Source organism: Xenopus laevis, chromosome 9_10S (genome assembly GCF_017654675.1).
Source record: "Xenopus laevis strain J_2021 chromosome 9_10S, Xenopus_laevis_v10.1, whole genome shotgun sequence".
Taxonomy (NCBI): Eukaryota; Metazoa; Chordata; class Amphibia; order Anura; family Pipidae; genus Xenopus; species Xenopus laevis.
The window spans coordinates 88,503,753-88,526,556 of NC_054388.1; the positions used below are offsets into that span (position 1 = coordinate 88,503,753).

General features: G+C 37.5%; 1 protein-coding gene across 1 annotated transcript in view; it reads right to left on the reverse strand.

The window, feature by feature from the left end:
* The window catches only part of pdxdc1.S (pyridoxal-dependent decarboxylase domain containing 1 S homeolog), a 52,975-nt gene that overhangs the window by 4,629 nt on the left and 25,542 nt on the right, over nucleotides 1-22,804 (reverse strand). Inside the window, exons 6-21 of the mRNA XM_041579232.1 lie at nucleotides 22,505-22,694; nucleotides 20,561-20,629; nucleotides 18,252-18,330; nucleotides 17,541-17,625; nucleotides 15,534-15,582; nucleotides 15,093-15,194; nucleotides 14,425-14,550; nucleotides 11,187-11,237; nucleotides 9,305-9,368; nucleotides 6,802-6,857; nucleotides 5,526-5,631; nucleotides 4,610-4,781; nucleotides 2,773-2,891; nucleotides 1,355-1,476; nucleotides 1,060-1,152; nucleotides 98-194 (exon numbers count right to left, since the gene is read on the reverse strand). Coding sequence (XP_041435166.1) covers nucleotides 98-194; nucleotides 1,060-1,152; nucleotides 1,355-1,476; nucleotides 2,773-2,891; nucleotides 4,610-4,781; nucleotides 5,526-5,631; nucleotides 6,802-6,857; nucleotides 9,305-9,368; nucleotides 11,187-11,237; nucleotides 14,425-14,550; nucleotides 15,093-15,194; nucleotides 15,534-15,582; nucleotides 17,541-17,625; nucleotides 18,252-18,330; nucleotides 20,561-20,629; nucleotides 22,505-22,694 — 1,580 coding nt within the window. The remainder of the gene's footprint in view (nucleotides 1-97; nucleotides 195-1,059; nucleotides 1,153-1,354; nucleotides 1,477-2,772; nucleotides 2,892-4,609; nucleotides 4,782-5,525; nucleotides 5,632-6,801; nucleotides 6,858-9,304; nucleotides 9,369-11,186; nucleotides 11,238-14,424; nucleotides 14,551-15,092; nucleotides 15,195-15,533; nucleotides 15,583-17,540; nucleotides 17,626-18,251; nucleotides 18,331-20,560; nucleotides 20,630-22,504; nucleotides 22,695-22,804) is intronic.

Here is a 22,804-nt window from a genome sequence, read left to right on the forward strand (position 1 = left end):
GACACTATCTCTTCTAGGGGCCCTTGAAATATCTGCAAAGTATATATTTGCTTTCACGGACACAATGTAAGATGAATTACCACATTTGTTAACTGACCTGCTGTCAGATTGAATGTTCTTCCCTTTTGTGTGGTTTGGACAGGGGAAAGCCAGTTAAGCATTGATCCCACTAATGGGATCTGCCGTAGGACACCCTGTAGAACAAGAAAAAATAAGTCACAATATGAACATTTATTCAATGCCAAGACCCAGGGGCATCACTCATCCCTCCCTCACAAGCCCCCTGCAAAAAGTATTTCTGGGCCCCCCTGCACCTGTACATGGGTGGATGGGTGTGTGGATGGGAGGATGCAGGTTCTCTTACTGCCCCCCCCCCCCATTGTTATGCCAATACACAGTATATTTTTTTCTCTGCCTGAATACATAAGAAATTACCAAACTGCATGGCTCAACTAAGTCACTTTCCATTCATCCAGACATTCAACAGCAATATATAATTGCAAGGGAGACTGCTATGTGGCTGAGAAATGGCTTTTTAGCTTGAAAAAGCAATATAGCAGCTCCAATCAAAGTTTAAACATACAGTTTTGAAGCCAAATATGTAGACTTGTGTCTACTCTACTTTACTACGCATGCAAAGGATCCCAAACAGCCACCAGGGGATCCCTAGGAAATGACAGAAGATGGTGACGTTTAGTGGAAAAGTCCCCTGGGTACGTGTGCTTTTTTTGTTGTTGTTGTTTGTAGGCTCCGGCTAAAAAATCTGATTGTATTTTCTGTAGGATGCCTAACAATGTGGTACCCCAGTGAAGAGCCAGATAATCCTTGTATAAGGAATCATGGATGGAGACTTCTTTATGCCCCTGGGGCACACTATACTTTGAGAACCACTGATCCAAAGCTTACAGAATATAGAAAGCAACCAAACTGAAAAAACGGAGAGGTCTCAGTGAGCCGGCAAAATGGAACCGCAAAAGCCCACTTCAACCTCTATGGTTCTTTCTTTTAGTATAAGTAAAATACACTGCTTTATGCCAATTGGCTGTCCCTTCCTCTTACCTCCTCCAAAAGCCTTTCCTCATTGGCCTTATGAAGTTGTACTTCTGCTTCCAAAATGCCCTTTCTGACAACCTCTGTCATGTTTTCCAGCAGCTGAATAGAACAGGAAATCATAATGAACAAGGGAACTGAAGGGACGCATGAAGTGAACGTAGAAGGGGGTGTCAAGTTACAAACTCATGATATAACTAGTGTGAAACCTGCTCATATCATCAAATCTGGTTAAGTTAACCCAGTCAACTGTTAAATCCCATGATTGGACTTCCATTATTAGTAAAACAAATGCTTTAAATACCCGTGAATTTTCCTCAATTTCTCTGCCCATGGCTGTAATGGTTTCTACCAATTCAGAAACATCCATGTCCTCGGATGCCATTCCAATGTAGATACAGTTCTTTTCTGCACCAAATTCTGGCCCTTAAAGAAAAAAAATGCTTGTTAGAAATTGTAAGGGGATAAAAGGGGGGCACTAACCAATTTCTGCTTCATTTAAAAAAAGAAAGAAAAAAGTGCATTAAAGTGGACCTGTCACCCAGACATAAAAAGCTGTATAATGAAAGTCCTTTTCAAATTAAACATGAAATCCAACTTCTATTTTTTATTAAAGCATTCATAGCTGTTGTAAGCTCATTTAAAAATCAAATGTCTGCCCCTCCACTATGACTTAGGCATAGATGCGGAGCAGGCAATTACTTTCACTTTCCATTCAGCACTTCCTAGATGTCACTGCTCTCCCCACATTCCCCCTCTCTATTTACCATTTAATTGTGTAGCCAGGGCATGGGGATGGACATCAGGTCCCCCATTCTGGTGCACAAACAAGATTCTGAGCTGATACAAGGCTTGCCTTAATAACAGTGTCCACAAAATGGCTCCTGCCTGCTTGCTATAATTATGAATTCCAAGACTGAAGGAAACAAAATTCAGATAATTTATATATTGTAATTAAAGTTCATTTTGCTTGACTAATGTAATAAAATAGGATTTTGAATAATTAATTTTTTTAGGTGACAGGTCACCTTTAAAAAATCAGTAATGTTAAAGGGCATGTAAAGGCAAAAAAATTAAATCCCATTTTTACTTTCTTTAATGAAAAAGAAACTTATCGCTAATATACTTCAATTAAAAAATGTCTACCGTTTGTATAAGAAACCTGACTGTATGCAGTGAAATTCTCCCTTCATTTACTGCGGAGGATAGGAATTGTCAGACGGTCCCTAACTGCTGAGCAGGGAAACAATCATACTTATGAACAGCAGGGGGAGCCCCCACCTTACTTCCCAGCCATGCAGAACTCAAGCAGCTTTGTATATGACGATCCCTAAGCAGCCCAGACCACACTGAGCATGTGCACAGTCTTAGTCTTGCAAAGATGTTTAACAAAGTTACAAGATGGTGACCCCCTGTAGCCAACTTTGAAAGCATTAATTATTTGTTTGATTAGGCTTGTGGTGCAGTTAGTTCATGTTTATATTAAGTATACAAAAATACAGCATTTCTAGCCTTATTCTATTTTAGACTTTACATGCCATTTAAAAACTGAACATTTATGACATGCTATGCATATTTATAAAAAATTGGGTTAATGCTTGTGAATCAAACAACATTTTTTTAGCAGTGCAGAGTAACAGTACATTATATTTAAATGCATTATAAACACATTCATTTTTCAACGTAATTGCTCGAGCCATTATACCGCAAGTCCGTCAGTACCTGAACAAAATGTCAGATCTGTTTCCAGCTCATTGAGCTTCTTCAGAAGAGCGAGCGTAATCTTTTCCAGATCTGCTTCTCTCTTGGCAACATCCTGCTCCTCGCTGAACTGTTCATACCTGGCAGCCGATATAAGAATCATCATCATTTATTTATATAGCGCCGACAAGTTACGCAGTGCTTTATGAATACAGTGGTGTGAAAAACTATTTGCCCCCTTCCTGATTTCTTATTCTTTTGCATGTTTGTCACACAAAATGTTTCTGATCATCAAACACATTTAACTATTAGTCAAAGATAACACAAGTAAACACAAAATGCAGTATTTAATGCAGTTTTTAAATGAGGGTTTTTATTATTTAGGGAGAAAAGAAATCCAAACCTGTGTGAAAAAGTAATTGCCCCCTGAACCTAATAACTGGTTGGGCCACCCTTAGCAGCAATAACTGCAATCAATCGTTTGCGATAACTTGCAACGAGTCTTTTACAGCGCTCTGGAGGAATTTTGGCCCACTCATCTTTGCAGAATTGTTGTAATTCAGCTTTATTTGAGGGTTTTCTAGCATGAACCGCCTTTTTAAGGTCATGCCACAACATCTCAATAGGATTCAGGTCAGGACTTTGACTAGGCCACTCCAAAGTCTTCATTTTGTTTTTCTTCAGCCATTCAGAGGTGGATTTGCTGGTGTGTTTTGGGTCATTGTCCTGCTGCAGCACCCAAGATCGCTTCAGCTTGAGTTGACGAACAGATGGCCGGACATTCTCCTTCAGGATTTTTTGGTAGACAGTAGAATTCATGGTTCCATCTATCACAGCAAGTCTTCCAGGTCCTGAAGCAGCAAAACAACCCCAGACCATCACACTACCACCACCATATTTTACTGTTGGTATGATGTTCTTTTTCTGAAATGCTGTGTTACTTTTACGCCAGATGTAACGGGACGCGCACCTTCCAAAAAGTTCAACTTTTGTCTCGTCGGTTCACAAGGTATTTTCCCAAAAGTCTTGGCAATCATTGAGATGTTTTTAAGCAAAATTGAGACGAGCCTTAATGTTCTTTTTGCTTAAAAGTGGTTTGCGCCTTGGAAATCTGCCATGCAGGCCGTTTTTGCCCAGTCTCTTTCTTATGGTGGAGTCGTGAACCCTGACCTTAATTGAGGCAAGTGAGGCCTGCAGTTCTTTAGATGTTGTCCTGGGGTCTTTTGTGGCCTTTTGGATGAGTTGTCTCTGCGCTCTTGGGGTAATTTTGGTCGGCCGGCCACTCCTGGGAAGGTTCACCACTGTTCCATGTTTTTGCCATTTGTGGATAATGGCTCTCACTGTGGTTCGCTGGAGTCCCAAAGCTTTAGAAATGGCTTTATAACCTTTGAAATTGAACTCAGGTGTGATAAACCACAGTTAAGTTATTTTTTAACAAGGGGGGCCAATCACTTTTCACACAGGCCCATGTAGATTTGGAGTTTTTTTTCTCCCTTAATAATGTAAACCTTCATTTAAAAACTGCATTTTGTATTCAATTATGTTATCTTTGACTAATAGTTAACGGTTTTTGATGAGCAGAAACATTTAAGTGTGACAAACATGCAAAAGAATAAGAAATCAGGAAGGGGGCAAATAGTTTTTCACACCACTGTATATATGCAAGATGGAATATCGATGCAGATGTGTCTTATTACAATGTCTAGCTACTGAATGGAAGTACACAAGGCATGGTGAAGTATTGCCGGTAGAAAGCCCTCATGAACATTGTGCATTTCTATAATAGAGCAGAGAATCCTCCTCTTTGGCTACATGCTTGTCTTACTTTATTGCACTCTCCTGAGCATCATTTATTTACCTTAAAACACCAAGTCCGGCCCAACTGTAGTCATTGATGTAAGACAGTCCTGCTATTCTTTCTACCTCTTGTCGGAATTCTTCCTTCAGTCTGAGTGTGTTCTGAAGGACTGGGATCTTCATTCTGAGACAAGCGGCCAGCTGCTCAACATCTTCAGCGGTAGTACCTAAGACTGTCAGGAGACATTTGTTTGTATTGCTTTGAGGCGCTGAAAACCAGGTTTTATTTTTAACGCTTAAAGCAACTCCTCTGTGAAATATAACACATCCTAGCCTTTTACATTGGAAGTGTTCTTAATATGTAGCATTGGTTATCAGTTGTATTTAAATATATATATATATATATATATATGTATATATGTATATATGTATATATGTATATATGTATATATGTATATATGTATATATGTATATATGTATATATATATATATATATATATATATATATATATATATATATATATATATATATATATATATACATATACATATATATATTTAAATACAACTGATAACCAATGCTACATATTAAGAACACTTCCAATGTAAAAGGCTAGGATGTGTATATATACATATACAAACACACATACATATATATATATACTTCTACTATGTCCACTCCACAGGAAGGAACAAGAGCAGCCAGCTGGTCCCCTAGCTAGAAAGAAACAATACACCATTCACCACTGTCCCCCAAAATAGCAGAAACGATAACCATTATTATTTCTAAGGTGGAACATAAATAAGTGAATTTGAAGCCAATGATACTGCATGCTTCCCTCCCATAATTCGGTGGTATAGGGACATAACTAGCACTTTCAATTCCGAAAGTGTTTGGAAAAACACCCTTAACAATTTTACATTAAAATGACGGTTTACTTATCCTATAATTCAGGGGCTGTTTATATGAGGCTTACCAGCAGCGGTCATTAGTGGATTAAAGCGCACACATGTGCCTTCATCTTCCAGTTCTACTATGTCCACTCCACAGGAAGGAACAAGAGCAGCCAGCTGGTCCCCTAGCTAGAAAGAAACAATACACCATTCACCACTGTCCCACAAAATAGCAGAAACGATAACCATTATTATTTCTAAGGTGGAACATAAATAAGTGAATTTGAAGCCAATGATACTGCATGCTTCCCTCCCATAATTCGGTGGTATAGGGACATAACTAGCACTTTCTAGATGCTACATTGTACAGTGCCTGCTGTTACCCCTAAGGAACAGAATGTTGCAGTGCCATGTGCATCTTGCAGTACTTAGTGGCTGAAAAATGCAGTTCTTTACATTATTACATTTTATCTATTTTCCATGCAGTCCATTTTGGAGCAGTTTAAAGGGCGCAGACAGCATGGAAAATTTCACAGTCACTCTGAGAGCACTGTTCAGAGCTAGAGGTAATACACAGAATCCCAGATGCCTTTGCTAAGGCCCAATAAGCAAGAGTTGAGGTGCAGTAGTATATATCTCTAGGTTACCTTTGTTAAAGGAGAAGGAAAGCTACCAAAGCAGTTTATTGCCAATAGATTAGCCACAACAGTGCAAGCTATAACACTATATTTATTATGCAGAATGCTTTACCTACCTGAGTAAACTCTGTTTGTTTAAAATAGCAGCTGCCATATTAGCTTGGTGTGACATCACTTCCTGCCTGAGCCTCTTCTTGCTCTCTCATGGCTCTGGGCTCTGATTACAGCAGGGAGGGGAGGAGGGAGGGGAAGAGGAGCAAACTGAGCATGCTCAAGCCCTAGCCCTGGAGGTTTATGCTGAAAACAGGAAGTCTGATACAGAAGTCCATGTGTACACAACAGAAGGAAATAAATTATGTGTTTCTTTTGACAGAGCAGCATTACTTTGAGGGTTTACTGGTGTATTTATATAGACCTTTCTGATAAAGCTTACTTAATTTTAACCTTTCCTTCTCCTTTAATCAGCAGGAAAAAATGACTAGAAATGAATGATGAGACAGGTCATCTCAGAACTTCTTGTGTGTTCTCTCTGTCAGAACAGAACAATGATTTCTTTTAGTCAGTGACACAAGAAGAGCCCTGCGTTTTTAATTTATCCCTCTGGTCCAGTTCTGACACCATTATGCAGATAACTGAGGCTAGTAGAAGAAGAAATATAGCATTTCTCTGTAGCCAAGCATGTGATTAACTGTGAGATGAGAACATGGCACGTGTTTCTTACCCACTGATTCAGAGCATCGCTGTCTCTTTCTATAGTGCTTAAGTTTAAAGTTGAATCTGAAAATAAAAATCATATAAATGGAGTTATGAATCCTGTATCCTTATTATGAATTATAGCACAGATATAAGAACTAGTGATGTGTGGGCCGGCCCGATACCTGCGGGACCCGCGGGTTCGGGCCGACCTTGTACTCCCCTTTCCGGGTCGCGGGCAGGTTCAGCTCTTGAGCAACCTTCCAAATGCCGGCTTCCGGTTGGATCTTTTATAGACGCGCGCCTCTCATCCCCCCCCCCCTTTTGTGACATCATCGGCAGGTCAGCGCGGGTCTCTAAAAGGAACCCGGAAGTCGGGCTCGGGCAGGGGTGGAGGGAGGTCGGGTTGATGCGGGTGGGGAGAAGCCTGACCCGCACATCATTGATATGAACTATGATGTGGAAATGCTTGGTAACGTGGGCTGAAGTGGGTCTATAAAGGCTTTTTTTTTTATTTAAACACAAGGGTTATTTATTAAAGTCCATTTTTTTCTGGTAGGAGTTTTAATGGGGAAAACTATTTTTTCAGGGGGAAAAAAACAAATTTTTCGTGATTTATTAAATCCCGAGGCTGCTAAAAGTCAGAATAAAAAAATACTCCATCTTAAACCTGCAGAGTTCATGTACAAGTCAATGCCAGATCTCCTGTTTACAACACTATATGATCTGTGCTGAGTTTCGTACAATAATCTAAAGAATTTGTGGTTTTCAAACAATAATCAAAAAAAAAAAAAAAAGTTTCCACCCGTCAAATCTATAAAAATCATACAATTCAGTTTTTTTAACCATTTTATGAAGTTTTGTTCCTGTGCCAGATTTTTTTCGCCAGATCAGAGGCCTCCCAATTCTGCCAAGTTCAGTTGCACTGCCATTAGAATGTAATTATTCTGCAGGACAGCAAATTTCCATGTGGTTCTGGCACCCCCAACTTGCTCATTAAATGATGGTCTTATGCCTTAAAAATTTGTGTTGGTTTTTGAGGTCTCTGCGTTACATAAACGGCTAGTGGGGAAACAGCCTGTATGACCAATAGAGTAGCCAGGAGACACTATTCTTAAAGGCACAGAAACACTAAAAAATAAGTGTTTTAAAGTAATTAAAATATAATGTACTGTTGCCCTGCACTAGTAAAACTAACGTGTTTGCTTTAGAATCACTACTACAGTAGAAAATAAATGATAAACTGCTGTGTAGCTGTGGGGGGCAGCCATTCATAGTATAAAGGCTCAGGTTAAATAGCAGATAAGCGCTGTAGAGCACCATTATAGTCTACAGAGTTTATCTGTTATTTGCTATTTAACCTGTGCCATTGAACCCCATTTCAGTTGCCTCAATTGCTACACAGCGGCTTGTTAAAAACACAAAAGTAGAGTATCTGAAGCAAACAGATCAGTTTTACAAGTGCAGGGCAATAGTACGTTATATTTTAAAGGGCATGTAAAGGCAAAAAAATAAAATCCCATTTTTACTTTCTTTAATGAAAAAGAAACCTATCTCCAATATACTTTAATTAAAAAAGGTGTACTGTTTTTATAAGAAACCTGACTGTATGCAGGAAAATTCTCCCTTCATTTACTGCTGTGGATAGGAATTGTCAGATGGTCCCTAACTGCTGTGCAGGGAAACAATCATACTTATGAACAGCAGGGGGAGCCCCTACCTTACTTAACAGCCATGCAGAACTCAAGCAGCTTTGTTTCGATGTAGAGCAGTCAGTGACTGTAGAGATTTGTATTGTATTTTATTTTTAGAGGATTATTTTGCTGCAGCCACTGGTTCTGCAGAGTTGGTGAAAGTTTGTATTAAACAATACAAAAACTATAAAATCCACATTAGATTACACGACAACACAGAACTCTGTATATTCTGATTATTAATCAGCCTTGCTGTATCGGCTTCTGCCAGATATTATTTGACTTGTGCTGTTTTGATAATTTATGACGATCTCTAAGCAGCCCAGACCACACTGAGCATGTGCACAGTCTTGGTCTTGTAAAGATGTTTAACAAAGTTACAAGATGACAGCCCCCTGTGGCCAACTTTGAAAGCATAAATCATTTGTTTGATTAGGCTTTGTGGTGCAGTAAGTTCATGTTTATTACACAAAATACAGAATTTCTAGCCTTATTCTATTTTAGACTTTCCTTGTCCTTTAATTACTTTAAAACACTTTCATTGTTGGTGTTACTGTCAATGATAAATGCTAAGGGTCACTACATAGAGTTTACCTTAACATGGTTATCGTAGTTTAGCAATCTTATGATCATAAGCTTTATTACTTACAGTATTTCCAGGGATTGTGCACTGATCAGTAAATAGACATTGTATTTAGGTACCTTTGTATTTGGCGTGCTTATACACAGCAACTATGGAATGTGTGTACCCTTAAAATCTAATCGAACATCAGCCTGGATTAGAAATGGAGGCAAGAGAAAAAAAAATCCCTTTGAGACCAAATGAAATGTTCAAACCTGATTTGCAACCTTCATAAACGAATCGGAACACCACCACAGGGGAGCTGCCATCATTCTCCACCTAGGAGAGAACAGAAGCAATCAGAAGGGAAATGAGGCACTCCTTATCACTCACCAATCAAAATGAATCACACAGGACAGTTATGCTTCACAGAAACGGCTAATAAGCAGCTTTCATTAAATGATCTGCAACGAGATTGCTCTCTGTGTGAAACAAACACGAGCATTTTCTACAATAACATTTAACTGAAATTAATGAAATGGCTGTGGAAAATCTAATTAGTTACAACACGAATGTATCAAATAAACATACACAGTGACAACAGGGCTACGGGACTGATAAATCAAACGAGGCAAAATCATATCAGCGCTAACAACTGACAAATAACATATTGGAATGGCTGAGATGATGTACAATCACTATGTACAATAGTACCTATGGGAGCTGCTATACAGCAGTCAATCAGAATGTGCTGGTATTGTTAATATAGAAAATATCCTCCAGCTGTTGTGGAATGACAATTCCCAGCATCCTTACCTCAGTACAACAGTGGAATTATGATTCCACATGAGCTAGAGTGCCACACAGCCTGGGGCTATGGAAATTGAAGGTATAGGATCCGTTATCCAGAAAGCTCCAAATTACGGAATGGCCGTCTCCCATTGACTCCATTTAATCCAAATAATGCACGGTTTTAAAAATGATTTCCTTTTTCTCTATAATCATAAAACAGTACCTTGTACTGGATCCAAACTAAGATTATAATTAATTAATCCTTATTGGAAGCAAAACCAGCCTATTGCACTTATTTAATGTTTACATGATTTTCTAGTAGACTTAAGGTAGGAAGATCCATATTATTGAAAGATCTGTTATTTGGAAAAACCCAGGTCCCGAGCATTATGGATAAAAGGTCCCAAACCTGTATAAAGTATAGTGTCTGCAAAATAACATGCTTACTAACAAGTGGATAATAAAGATACTAATACAGTCAAATGGTGGCTAATATAACTCATTATTCATTAAAGGACCAGTAACATCAATTCTTTTTTTAAATAAATAAATAAAAAACTAAAAAAAAAAAAAACACAAAGACAAATTAAACTTTGACATCGCTAAGTCTTTATTAAGAAATAACTTACAGAAACTCCGCTTGAACTCCTCTGCACAATTCATTGTGCGGTGCTTCCTTATAGGAAGTGCTGCATGATGGATTGTCACCCTGTCGCCTTTTCTGAAGAGGAGCGCAAGCGGAGTTTTGGTAAGTTATTTCTTAATAAAGACTTAGCGATGTCAAAGTTTAATTTGTCTTTGTGTTTTTTTTTAGTTTTTAGTTTTTTATTTATTTTTAAAAAAAAAATGATGTTACTGGTCCTTTAATGAATAATGAGTTATATTAGCCACCATTTGACTGTATCAGTATCTTTATTATCAACTTGTTAGTAAGCATGTTATTTTGCAGACACTATACTTTACAGCAGTGATTTCAAAGTTTTATTTGTCTTTGTGTTTTTTTTTTCCTTTGTATACTAACGAATTAAAAACATTTTTATGTTACTGGTCCTTTAACAGTGTTCCACCTCAATCAAAAATATGCTGTATTTGTTTATTGAGTTGATGTATAAACGCACGGAGAAATGAATATTCTCACAACATATGGATTCTGCATTTCCAGCAGATGATCTGGGTCCAACTGAAGAACTGAAAGCAAGATCTGTACTCAGTTAATATCTAAACATATGGTACACAGACTGTTTTGTAAACATCACCGGCCTTCTTACATATGCTATTACTAATAGACCCAGTATACTGGTCGAGCAACATTAGCTATTGGCTCTATGCTGTTTCAGGGCTTTAATTAAGCAGAGAATACTTTACCGAAGTCTTAACTGGACTCAGGTTATTTAGATTTTCCAGCAGCTTCTGACTCTGTAAATTAAAAAAAGAAAACTGTTAAGATTTGTGGCACCAATTTGTAACCAATTCAGAGTTCGGACAGCATCCGGCAGCAGGGGAAGTGCTTTTTCTTACCATATAGGCATCAGAGGGTTGCCCCCTTAAAGGAGAACTAAACCCTAAAAATTAATATGGCTAAGCTTCTCAATAGCAGCAATGATCCAGGACTTCAAACCTGTTACAGGGGGTCACCATCTTGGAAAGTGTCTATGACACTCACATGCTCAGTGGGCTCTGAGCGACTGTTGAGAAGCTAAGCTTAGGGGTCGTCGCAAATTATCAATTATCGCAAATTATCAAGCAAAAAATGAGGTTGGCATGTAATATAAGCTGATGCTACAGGGCTGATTAGTAAATTCTGGTGCCAGTTGTACTGGTTTCTGAGCTGCCTTGTAGTAATTATCTGTATTAATTACTAATCAGCCTTATACTGTGTTCTGTATATTGTGAGTTGGTTCCTAAGCTCAGTAAGTGATAGCAGCACAGAGCATGTGCAGTGAATCAGCAGAAAAGAAGATGGGGAGCTACTGGGGCATCTTTGAAGACACAGATCTTTACTGCTAAAGGGCCGTGGTTGCCTTGGGCTGGTACAGAACAGTCCAGTCAAAACATAATTTACAACATTTCTAGCTACTTCTTAAGCTTTAGTTCTCCTTTAAAGCTGGCACCCTATGCACAGGCCCTATATGATAAATACACCTTTGCATATATGGCCATGTCCTTGGGCGGCAGTCTAATTTCCTAATGTTAGAGAGTGTTATGTCCCAGTAGGGAGCAAATAGCCAACTCCAAATGCAAAAGCAGGTTGATGTTCATTAAATTATTAAAAAAGAGCTTGGACGATGTTTTGTTTTCCTTTGTTATTCCATTACTTTACCAGCTAACACCGATGCATGTATAGGAGGACTGACACAAGGTATAAATCTCAATGAGTTCCCATAGTGACCAATTTGCTTCCCTTTAAAATGTGACCTTCATATAAAAAACACCTGCTAACAGCATCCAGCCACAGAATGTGCTTACGTTCAACTGCAGCCGCTACAAGGTTGCACAGGGGCCCTGCTTCAATGTCTTCTCTTGAATCCATTAGATATGATACAGCACAGTCTAAATATAGTGAGGAACATGGCTGCAACCCATTTGCCTTTGCCAAGGATAATGCATATATCCTTCAAAATAAATATTTTGAGAGAGAGCGAGTATATATAACTGGGTAAATAGATAATAAAAAGAATTTCTAATATAGTTAGCCAAAAATGTAATGTATAAAGGCTGGAGTGACTGGATGCCTAATATAACAGAACTCTACTTCCTGCTTTTCAGCTCTCTAACTCTGAGTTAGTCAGCAACTTGAAGGGGGCCACATGGGACATAACTGTTCAGTGAGTTTGCAATTGATCCTCAGCATTCAGCTCAGATTCAAAAGCAAAAAGTTATGGCCCATGTCCCCCCCCCCTCAAATCACTGATTGGTTACTACCAGGTAACCAATCAGTGAAAACCAAGAGAGCTGCAAAGCAGGAAGTAGTGTTCTGGCTATTATGTTAGACATCCAGTCACTCCAGCCTTTATACATTACATTTTTGGCTAACTAACTATATTAGAAACATTTTTTATATTTCACAGCCTATCTATTTACCCAATTTTTATTTTTATACTGAACAATTCCTTTGCTGCACCTCTCCTCATACAGACATTATCTGTGTAGAGCTGACCACGTAGACATTAATGGGCAGATTTATCAAGGGTCGAAGTGAAAATTAGAATTTTGAATTTTCACATTCAAATTTTCCAGTTTTTTATGGCCAAAACTGTCATATTAGACTAGAGAATTATTAAAATTCAATTCGAGTTTTTTTTTAAAAATTCGAATTTGAGATTCATCATAAACCTGCCAAATTGCTGTTTTAGCCTATGGAAATCGTCCTGGGATCAATTTGGAGTTATTTGTAGCCTGTCTGACATTCAAATTTTTTGCTCAGAAAAAGTTTTTTGGGTTCATAGTATTCACCCGACTTTGAAAAATTTGAATTGGTCGAATTTCAAGTTTATGGGAGTTTTAAAAAACTCCCATGAACTTGAAATTCGACCCTTGATAAATCTGCCACCAGTGGGTGATTTGAATGTCTCTGCCTATGGCCTCTCATTTTTGGTTTAAGGCAGGTCTATGTGTAACATACAGAATGCAACTACCTTCATCAATTGGCAGCACAGCTGAACAGTCATTTTTGTATTGAGGTGCATGTGCTAAGGAGTCTTGTGTATCCCTTTATTTATACATTATTAGCACTTGTTTTCAGTGCTGCCCTCAAGATTAAAGGAGAAGTATACTCTACATCTAACACAAAAAAACCCAAAAGAAACGCCTGCTTTTCTGAGCACTTAAGGTCCCCATACACGGGCCAATATAAACTGCCGACAGATGAAGTTCAGAGACTGCAATGGTGCTTTGATGCAGTCCTTGTTCTGACCTGCCCGCATTCTCCTCGTTGTGATCCGATTGTTGGGCCACAATCGCATCAGCCAGATATCGCCCACCTCAAGGTCTCTGTATGTATGGCCAACTTTAGTCAATTTACATTGATTTGTTAAAGATTTCATTATATTACTGGACTTACACAGCTAATATCATGAACCTGTAATAACACGGTCTCCTGCTTTCCAGCCAGGGCAAGGGTCAGGCTGTTTTGGCAGAAGCTTAATTTACTGAAGCAGACAGTGTCTACTAATGCTTTCCTGCTCAGTCCCACCACTCCTTATGCCTTTCGGCTTCATGGGAGTTGGTAGCTTGAGAAACAATGCTAGCTTTACTAATGAAAAACATTTTACATCAGATAACCACAAAGGGAAACTAAAAAGAAATAAGATGTGGTAGCCTGTTAGTTCTGACATTATTACTGCTTGGGTGTGATACTTATAGAGAAGTTAGTACAAGTTAGTATGTGTGTGTGTATCGATATTACAACTGTTCTTACAATACAGATTGTAGCAGGACCATCATTCTTCTTGTATCTTCTTGTATACATGTCAGTAGTTATGTAACCTTATATAAAGTGCTGCAGAATATGTTGCCACTTTATACATGGATGCAATAATAATAATAATAATAATAATAATAATGGATAGTACATGGATGCCTTTGAATACCCTTAGACCCTTACCAGTTGAGAGGCATGTTTTATCTGCTCTACAATGCCACTGTGTCCAAGATACTGCAAAGATAACCACAGTGGCAAGGCACGAAGCTTTTCAACTGGCTGACTGGATGTGAGGCCGGCAGCAAGAGACTGTTGAGGAGCAAAAATAAAACATTACCAAGGGAAAGCACCACACTCACGCAATGCATTTAACCCAAGAGTGCCCATACTTTACTAATGCAAGGTATACTTTTAGTGATGATCTACATCCATAATATCACTGTTAGCATTCTATTCCATGGAAAATATTACTTAAATATTATATTGATTTATAAGAGCATTTATATCACTAGATTTAACAAAAACAACTATTTATGTAACCGTAACAGAATAAATATCTGAATGAATAGAATAAAACAGTAGGGTAATTTTGTCAAGCTGTTTGCGGACAGTTACCAGTTAGGTAAGATTCTTTAATACACCACTTTATTTGATATTAACTATCTGTTGCTCAAGCATTAATTTCAGGGGAATAGTTTTCCTTTGAAAAAGAATTGAAATAGCAACTACGACCATGACTTCAAGTACAACGTGATTGGTTATGCATGCAAAAATAAAATAACTACAGTGCGAAATAGCTAAGATATGTAGCTCTAACATTGTGTTCTGAAATTGAAATAAAAGTACTTTACCAGGGAGGGATCCTCATGCCGATACAATGTAACAGCAGGAACAGCAGGGAGACCAAGCCATGAGCCCAAAGTAAGGGTCATGCTGTCGCACTTCGTAGCAGCCTAATAAACATATAATGAAATCATGTTATGCAAACAAGTATACGGATAGATAAATATTAAAGAAAAACTATTTGGCAGTAACACTAACCCAAACAAGATATAATTAATCCTTATTGGGAGCAAAACCAGCATTTTGGGTTCATTTAATGTTTACATGATTTTCTAGTAGACTTAAGGTATGAAGATCCAAATTACAAAAAGATCCATCACCCGGAAAACCCCAAGTCCCGTGCATTCTGGATAACAGGTCCCATACCTGTATATGAACCCTCATGCAGTAGTTGAAGTCATAGATATATAAATATGATAAAGATGGAGAATAAATCATATAAAACTTACCAAAACAGAAGAATTGACGTAACTTAAAGCCAGTGTTGCCAAATTGACTCTGACAAAAAAAAAAAATATTAAGAGTAAATGACATGGTATGAAAAAGGCAATCTATTAAATTCTAAACAAAAATTTTTTCATTATTTTTGTTTGTCAGGTTTATCCTGATAAAACATAGCACTGAATTTCTACACATTTGTTTCCCCTAAAAAGCAGTTAATTGTTTAACTACCTGATGTGCCCATGTACCACAAGAATGGTAGTGTGTTGTGCCATCATAATTTCAACATTTCCCCTACCACTGAAGTATGACTTTGCAATCTCCGTCCTTTGTCTCTCCCACTGCTATAATATATAATTAAAGACTTTCAATTAAATGTTGAACTAGGCCCCCAGAAACAAAAGAGTTAGAGTGGGTAACTAATAACAATGAATATCAGCCAATATCATTTGTAAGCGCCAGTGTTTTTATAAAGGTCATGGGACTTCTAATTAAATTAGGTACTCATTACTGCTGATATCACTGACCAATTGTTGTACATCAATGAGACCATTAAAGGGATTCCGTCATGATTTTTATGATGTAGTTTTAATTTACAAATCACACGGTTTACACTGCAAATAATGTCATTCCTGAACCAGCAAGTGTATTTTTTTTTAGTTGTAATATTGGTGTGTAAACGCCATCTCAGGAAATTTTGCCAGGTCATGTGCTTTCAGAAAGAGTCAGCACTTTAGAAAGGAACTGCTTTCTGGCAGGCTGTTGTTTATCCTACTCAATTTAACTGTTTCAGTCTGACCTGGCTTTTTACTATTGAGTGCTGTTCTTAGATCTACCAGTGAGCAGTTTTAGGGAGCGGCTAACTAGTTACTTTCCCGTTGCTCTGCTGATGGGCTGCTGGGGGGGGGGGTGATATCACTCCAACTTGCAGTACAGCAGTAAAGAGTGGCTGTAGTTTATCAGAGCACAAGTCACATGACTGGGGGCAGCTGGAAAACTGACTATATATCTAGCCCCATGAAGGATTTCTAAATGAAATTTTAAAAAATCAGTTTGCTCTTTTGAAAAACAGATTTCAGTGCAGATTTCTGCTGGAGCAGCACTATTAACTGATCAGTTTTGGGAAAAAAAAACTTTCCCATGACCATATCCCTTTAAAGAAGTTGTTCAACTTTAAAGGAGAACTAAACCCCATTGCTATTAAAAATCGCTACCCCCTACCCTACATAGCATAGCCCCCCTCTCCTCTCCCCCCAGCCTAGTTGTTACCTCCTGTAATTGCCCCTAATTCTTTACTTAACTCTCCTTCCAGAGTCAGCACAGCAGAGCTCACGGGCACCATCTTCACCTCTTCGGTCTTCTTCGGGAACTGAACGGCATATTGACGCATGCGCAGTTCGAGCAGTTTTCCGGTTTGTAACTGCGTATGCGCCGTAAGTGACGGAAATTGCAGAAGGAAGAAGACCGGAAGTAGAACGAGCCAGAAGATGGCACCCATGAGCTCCGCTGACTCTGAAAGGAGAGTTAAGTAAAGAATTACAGGAGGTAACACCTAGACTGGGGGGGGGGAGTGAAAAGGGGGCTATGTAGGGTAGGGGGTAGTGATTTTTAATATCAAGGGGGTTTAGTTCTCTTTTAAATTAACTTTTAGTATAATGAGAGCGTAATATTCTGAGACAATTTACAATTCGTTTTCATTTTTATTATTTGTGATTTTTGAGTTATTTAGCAAAAAGGCAAGAATTAAAAAAACTATATATATATATATATATATATATATATATATATATATATATATATATATATATATATATATATATATATATATATATATATATATATATATATATAAAAAAAAGGCCAAATGTAAAGAATTAGCCATTCTATAACACACAAAGTTAACTTAAAGGTGCACCACCCCTTTAACATTATTTATAATGAGGTATTTTGCATGAAACTTGAGGCTTCTGTGTATTGGACAGACATTTGTACTTATTGTTCAAGGCTCCATTTACCCCTCTACATGCAGCCATATACTGTACTGGTCACAAAGTTCCTTCAGTCGTCCTAGTTTGTCTGTGTGACCTGCTCCTGGAGTACCTGGCAAAGGGAAAGTAGAAAAAGTTATTAAAAGTTTGGCCAATAAAAGGTCATCAATATTTAGGGGTCTTTTTGCGAAAGGTTGATTGAGCATGGGACCTGTTATCCAGAATGCTCGGGACCTGAGGATTTTCCAGAAAACTGATCTTTTCGTAATTTTGATCTTCATATCTTAAGTCTACTAGAAAATCATGTAAACATTAAATAAACCCAATAGGCTGGATTGGCTTCCAATAAGAATGAATTATATCTCAGTTTGGATCAAGTACAGCGTACTGTCATTATTACAGAGAAAAAAGTAATCATTTTTAAAAAAAATTTAATTATTTGGATAAAATGGAGTCTTTGGCAAATGGCCTTTCCAAAATTTGGAGCTTTCTGGATAATGAGTTTCTGGATAATGGATCCCATACCTGTATTATATCCAGAAGTTGTGAGATATTTTCCTAGAAATATTTATCGCCTGATTTAACAAGCTAAAACTAGGAAAATAATGCTGATACTGTGCACTATTAACTGACACGGCCTATTTTTATTGTCAATAATTACTTTTTAATATATGAAACAATTGATTTCAGGTTATTCACATTCAGTCTAACCTTTTCCCTAACCAATAGGAGACTCACCTGCATTGGCCACTAAAAGAAGAGGGCATTTTCCAGACTGGATGTCATCTTTTATAAGTCGGTCCAGCAAGGCCACATCCTGGGATGAAGTAGAAAAAAAACCCATTAAAATCTTCCTTAAAAGGTTTTCTTATAAAAATTCAACATAAATGATCTGAAATTATGTTTTGTCTTCTACTTTCCCTTAGACAGAAAAGGTATAAGAGCACTTTCTATACTGTACCTTTATATTAACATGGAACACTTCTCCCTTGCATGACAATCTGTCCCCAATTTTTATTCTTGAAATTGAACCTTGATCTGTCCGTATCAGTTTCACTATTGAGAAGTCCAATTCTGCAGAGTCCAATATCCTGGGCATGTCCAAATTTCCAAAGTTTATGAACTATAGCAACCTGAAAATACAGACCCTTATGGAGCATCAGAAGTCAAGCTGCTACTTGTTATTCCCTCACACAGCAGCCTCACTACCAAAGGAGCTCCATATGCAGTCAGTCTGTATTTTCAGCCTGCTCAGAAATGTTTGGACAAAATCAGAAAAAATGCAATACCCAGGATATTGAATTCAAGAGGTGGCACTTCTACATTAGTTACACGTTCAATACTAAGCTATCAGAATTCAGCATTGCATCTTTAATTAATGCACAAGGTAACCCTAAATACATGCACAGTAAATGTTAACAATTTTAAGCTCTTTTGTTTCTATAACTCAAAAGTGAACTTTTGCTTAATATCAAATCCCTTCGCTGACTATAGATTCATTTACCTAGGCACATAATTAACCTCCAGTGTAATGAAATACACGTACAGTTGTCTGTCTCTCTCTCTCTCTCTCTCTCTCTCTCTCTCGTAAATTAGAATTTAAAATTTTCTTTGGTCAAAACTCAATAATTCAAATTTAAAACTAATGTGAATGTGAGATTTACCACACCTCGATCATGTAACCAGTTCTAATTTGACTATTCTCCACCTAAAACCTGCTAGTTCATGTACAAGTCAATGGCAGAGGTCCCTCTAACTTTTTTAAGATGAAGATGTTAATAGTAGTGATGAGCCAAATTTTTGCTTTGCTTCGAAAATGACGCCCCATAGACTCCAATGGGAGAAAAAAATTCATGTTTTTTTTTCGGAGGACAACTTGATTCAAATTCAATTTTACTTTTCGGGTTGGGACTATTCGATCTAATTTTAGGTGTATTTTTTCATTAATAACATACCATTCGAACTCAAATTTATTAGTTTAAAAAAATCCACATTACTCTAAAATTTGACCATTGATAAATAACTCCCTAATTCTACACTCCGATCTATGCTCCACTACCAAATACCTCAATAAGGTACCACAAGATCACCACTACTGCAGTACTTTTGGGTGCCCTCCTTTTCTAAATTCGTTTTTTTAATCTCACTATTTACAGGACTAAGCCAATAACTAATGTAAATAATCTCACTTTGAGTAACTTGATTGGAAGCACTTGAATCTATCCAATGATACTGTGCTCTCAAACATGGTGACAACCTACTGAATACTATCCCAACTAGAAGGAACATAGCAAAGACAAATATAAGGAGAGAAAATAGGCAGAACATAAATGAACGGGACAAAGAAGTGGAGCTCAAACATAAGGGAGGAAAGGAGATGAAAAGGTGAAGTAGTGAAATATAAACGAGGGATGAAGGGGAAGTAGTGAAATATAAACAAGGGATGAAGGGGAAGTAGTGAAATATAAACGAGGGATGAAGGGGAAGTAGTGAAATATAAACAAGGGATGAAGGGGAAGTAGTGAAATATAAACGAGGGATGAAGGGGAAGTAGCGAAATATAAACGAGGGATGAAGGTGAAGTAGTGAAATATAAACGAGGGATGAAGGTGAAGTAGTGAAATATAAACGAGGGAGGAAGGGGAAGTAGTGAAATATAAACGAGGGATGAAGGTGAAGTAGTGAAATATAAACGAGGGATGAAGGTGAAGTAGTGAAATATAAACGAGGGATGAAGGTGAAGTAGTGAAATATAAACGAGGGATGAAGGTGAAGTAGTGAAATATAAACGAGGGAGGAAGGGGAAGTAGTGAAATATAAACGAGGGAGGAAGGGGAAGTAGTGAAATATAAATGAGGGATGCAGACAGCACTATGGTAAGAAGGAAGCAGAAGGGAAAACCAAATAAAAACAAAGTTAAAAGTGAAGGAAAAAGCAAAAAAATATAAAATAAATAAAAATGGGGTTTAATGGGTTTGTCATTGCTGTGCTTTTACAGTGCATAGGCTGCCTGATATGTACATACAGCTTGTAATACAGAGAATTACCATTTGATGCTGGGATCCAAACATAGTGTTGCAAGGCACGCGGCATAAACAGGAGAGTGGAAGGCCAAGCTAGAAAGAAACAATCATGTACAAAAATTACTTATATTCCACAGAGCAATTATTTCATTCTGCTAAAGTAAACCGCCCAGCATTTCTCAACAGCCACTGGCTCACAAAGGGCTAGGAAAACAAAGACTGGAGATCAATTCTAGATAAGGCTGGTTGCGGATTGTTTCAAGGCAGGGATGTTTTACTTATATCATGTTATATCATTTCCTATTCCTAGCAACTTGATCTTTATAGTTTTTGAGTTATTTGCCTTCCTTTTCTACTTCTTTCCAGCTTTGAAATGGGGATAACCGACCCCGGTATTATTGTTTTGTAAGATTACAATTTTATTATTATTGTTACTTTTTATTCCTTACCTTTCTATTCAGTCCCCCTACTATATTTATTTTAGCATCTTATTCAAATCACTGCCTGGCTGCTAGGGGAAATAAGACTTTTACAACTAAATAACTGCTGAAATACCAAGCTGGGGAGCAAAAAGCTACATAACTGGAAAACCATAAAAATTGAAAAGGAAAACAAATTTCAAACTATAGTTATCTCCATATACAGCTCTTTTCTGCCTGTTTATCCCCTACAAACCCTCCTGTCCTTATTTTCAGCTCAGTATAAATCTACAGAATGGAGGCTTTGCCTCTAAAGCGGACTGTATTGAAGCAAGCTTGTTCGGCTATTGTTAACTGCATTCTATATTGCTCTAGTAAAGAAGAGGAAACTATAGGAAAAAAGAACTGCACAAGACACAGAGAAAGAAAGCATTGTGTTGTACAAGATTGTACACTGCAGCTCCTGTATTCTTAAGGATTTATGTCCTTTTAAATGAATGTCAAGTGCTTGTTTGGCAAAATAAAGTGCAGAGAAAAGCTTTATTGATGGAAAAATGAATGCATTAGGCTGCTGAGTTGTATGGATGGCAAATCATTTACCCATAAATCTATCAATTGATCAATATGACTAATCAGCCACGGCTCATGTTTTTATTATTACGAGTGTGACTCCTTTAAATCACCCGACCAAACAGTCGTGTTGTACAGCTGGAACGTCAGTGGTAACATCTAATTCTTGCACTACAAAATCAATGTTCCTTTCTACTAAAATTATGTGAAGAATAAATGTTAAGAACTAAAAGATGGTAACAGTAAAAGCAAAAGGCAGGTCAGTCATAAAAGCACATCATTTTAACTGAATATAAATACATTGTAAATGAAATGCTGTCTTTTGATTGTAGGGTTAATCATCCATTTATTTTAAACAGATGGGTATTAGGCCAGAGCTTATTCTAATATATATATATGGTTAAGTATGCTATCTGTCTTCAGTTTTCTACTGAATTTATACTACTGCATTTATACTAAAGTCAATCATTATTCTTACAATTTTACATTGTATTATACATCTCCCTTGTCTGCCCATTAGTTGGACAGGTATGTGATACGTTATCCGAAAAACTGTTATCCAGAAAGTTACAGAAAGGCCATCTCCATAAGACTCCATTTTATCCAAATAATCCACATTTCCTTTTTCTCTATAATAATAATAAAACAGTACCTTATTCTTGATCCCAACTAAGATATAATTAATATTTATTGGAAGCAAAACCAGCCTATTGGGTTTATTTAATATTTACATGATTTTGTAGTAAACTTAAAATATGAAGATTCAAATTACAGAAAGATCAGTTATCCAGAAAACCCCGGGTCCCCAGCATTCTGGATAACAGGCCCCATACATGTACTACTAAATATTATTATGGCACAACCATAACTACAGTTTTAGTTAAATATGCTTTTGGTTAAGGTTGTAAACAAACAATTGAAAACCCGACAACAAATAACATTTAAAATATGTGAATATAATATAGTTAAATGTTTATACCTGGTTGCAGATAGACTGGCCTAGCCCAGGTCTGGAGGCAGCGCTAATGTAGATCACAGGCTGTTTGTTGTGAAAGACATTGAATCCATCAGTTGTGTAATCCTCATAGCGTGAATGTATAACAAGTCTGCAGACTTTAAGAAGGCCCTCTCTATCATCTTCATGATAATAGGCGGAACCATTATCATATCTGTGAGTAAAACAATTTTATGTTAAATATATAGGGGCAAATTCACTAACATTCGTAGTTGCGCCAGGCGCAACTTCGCCAGGCATGGTTTCGCCAGCGCTCCGCAAATT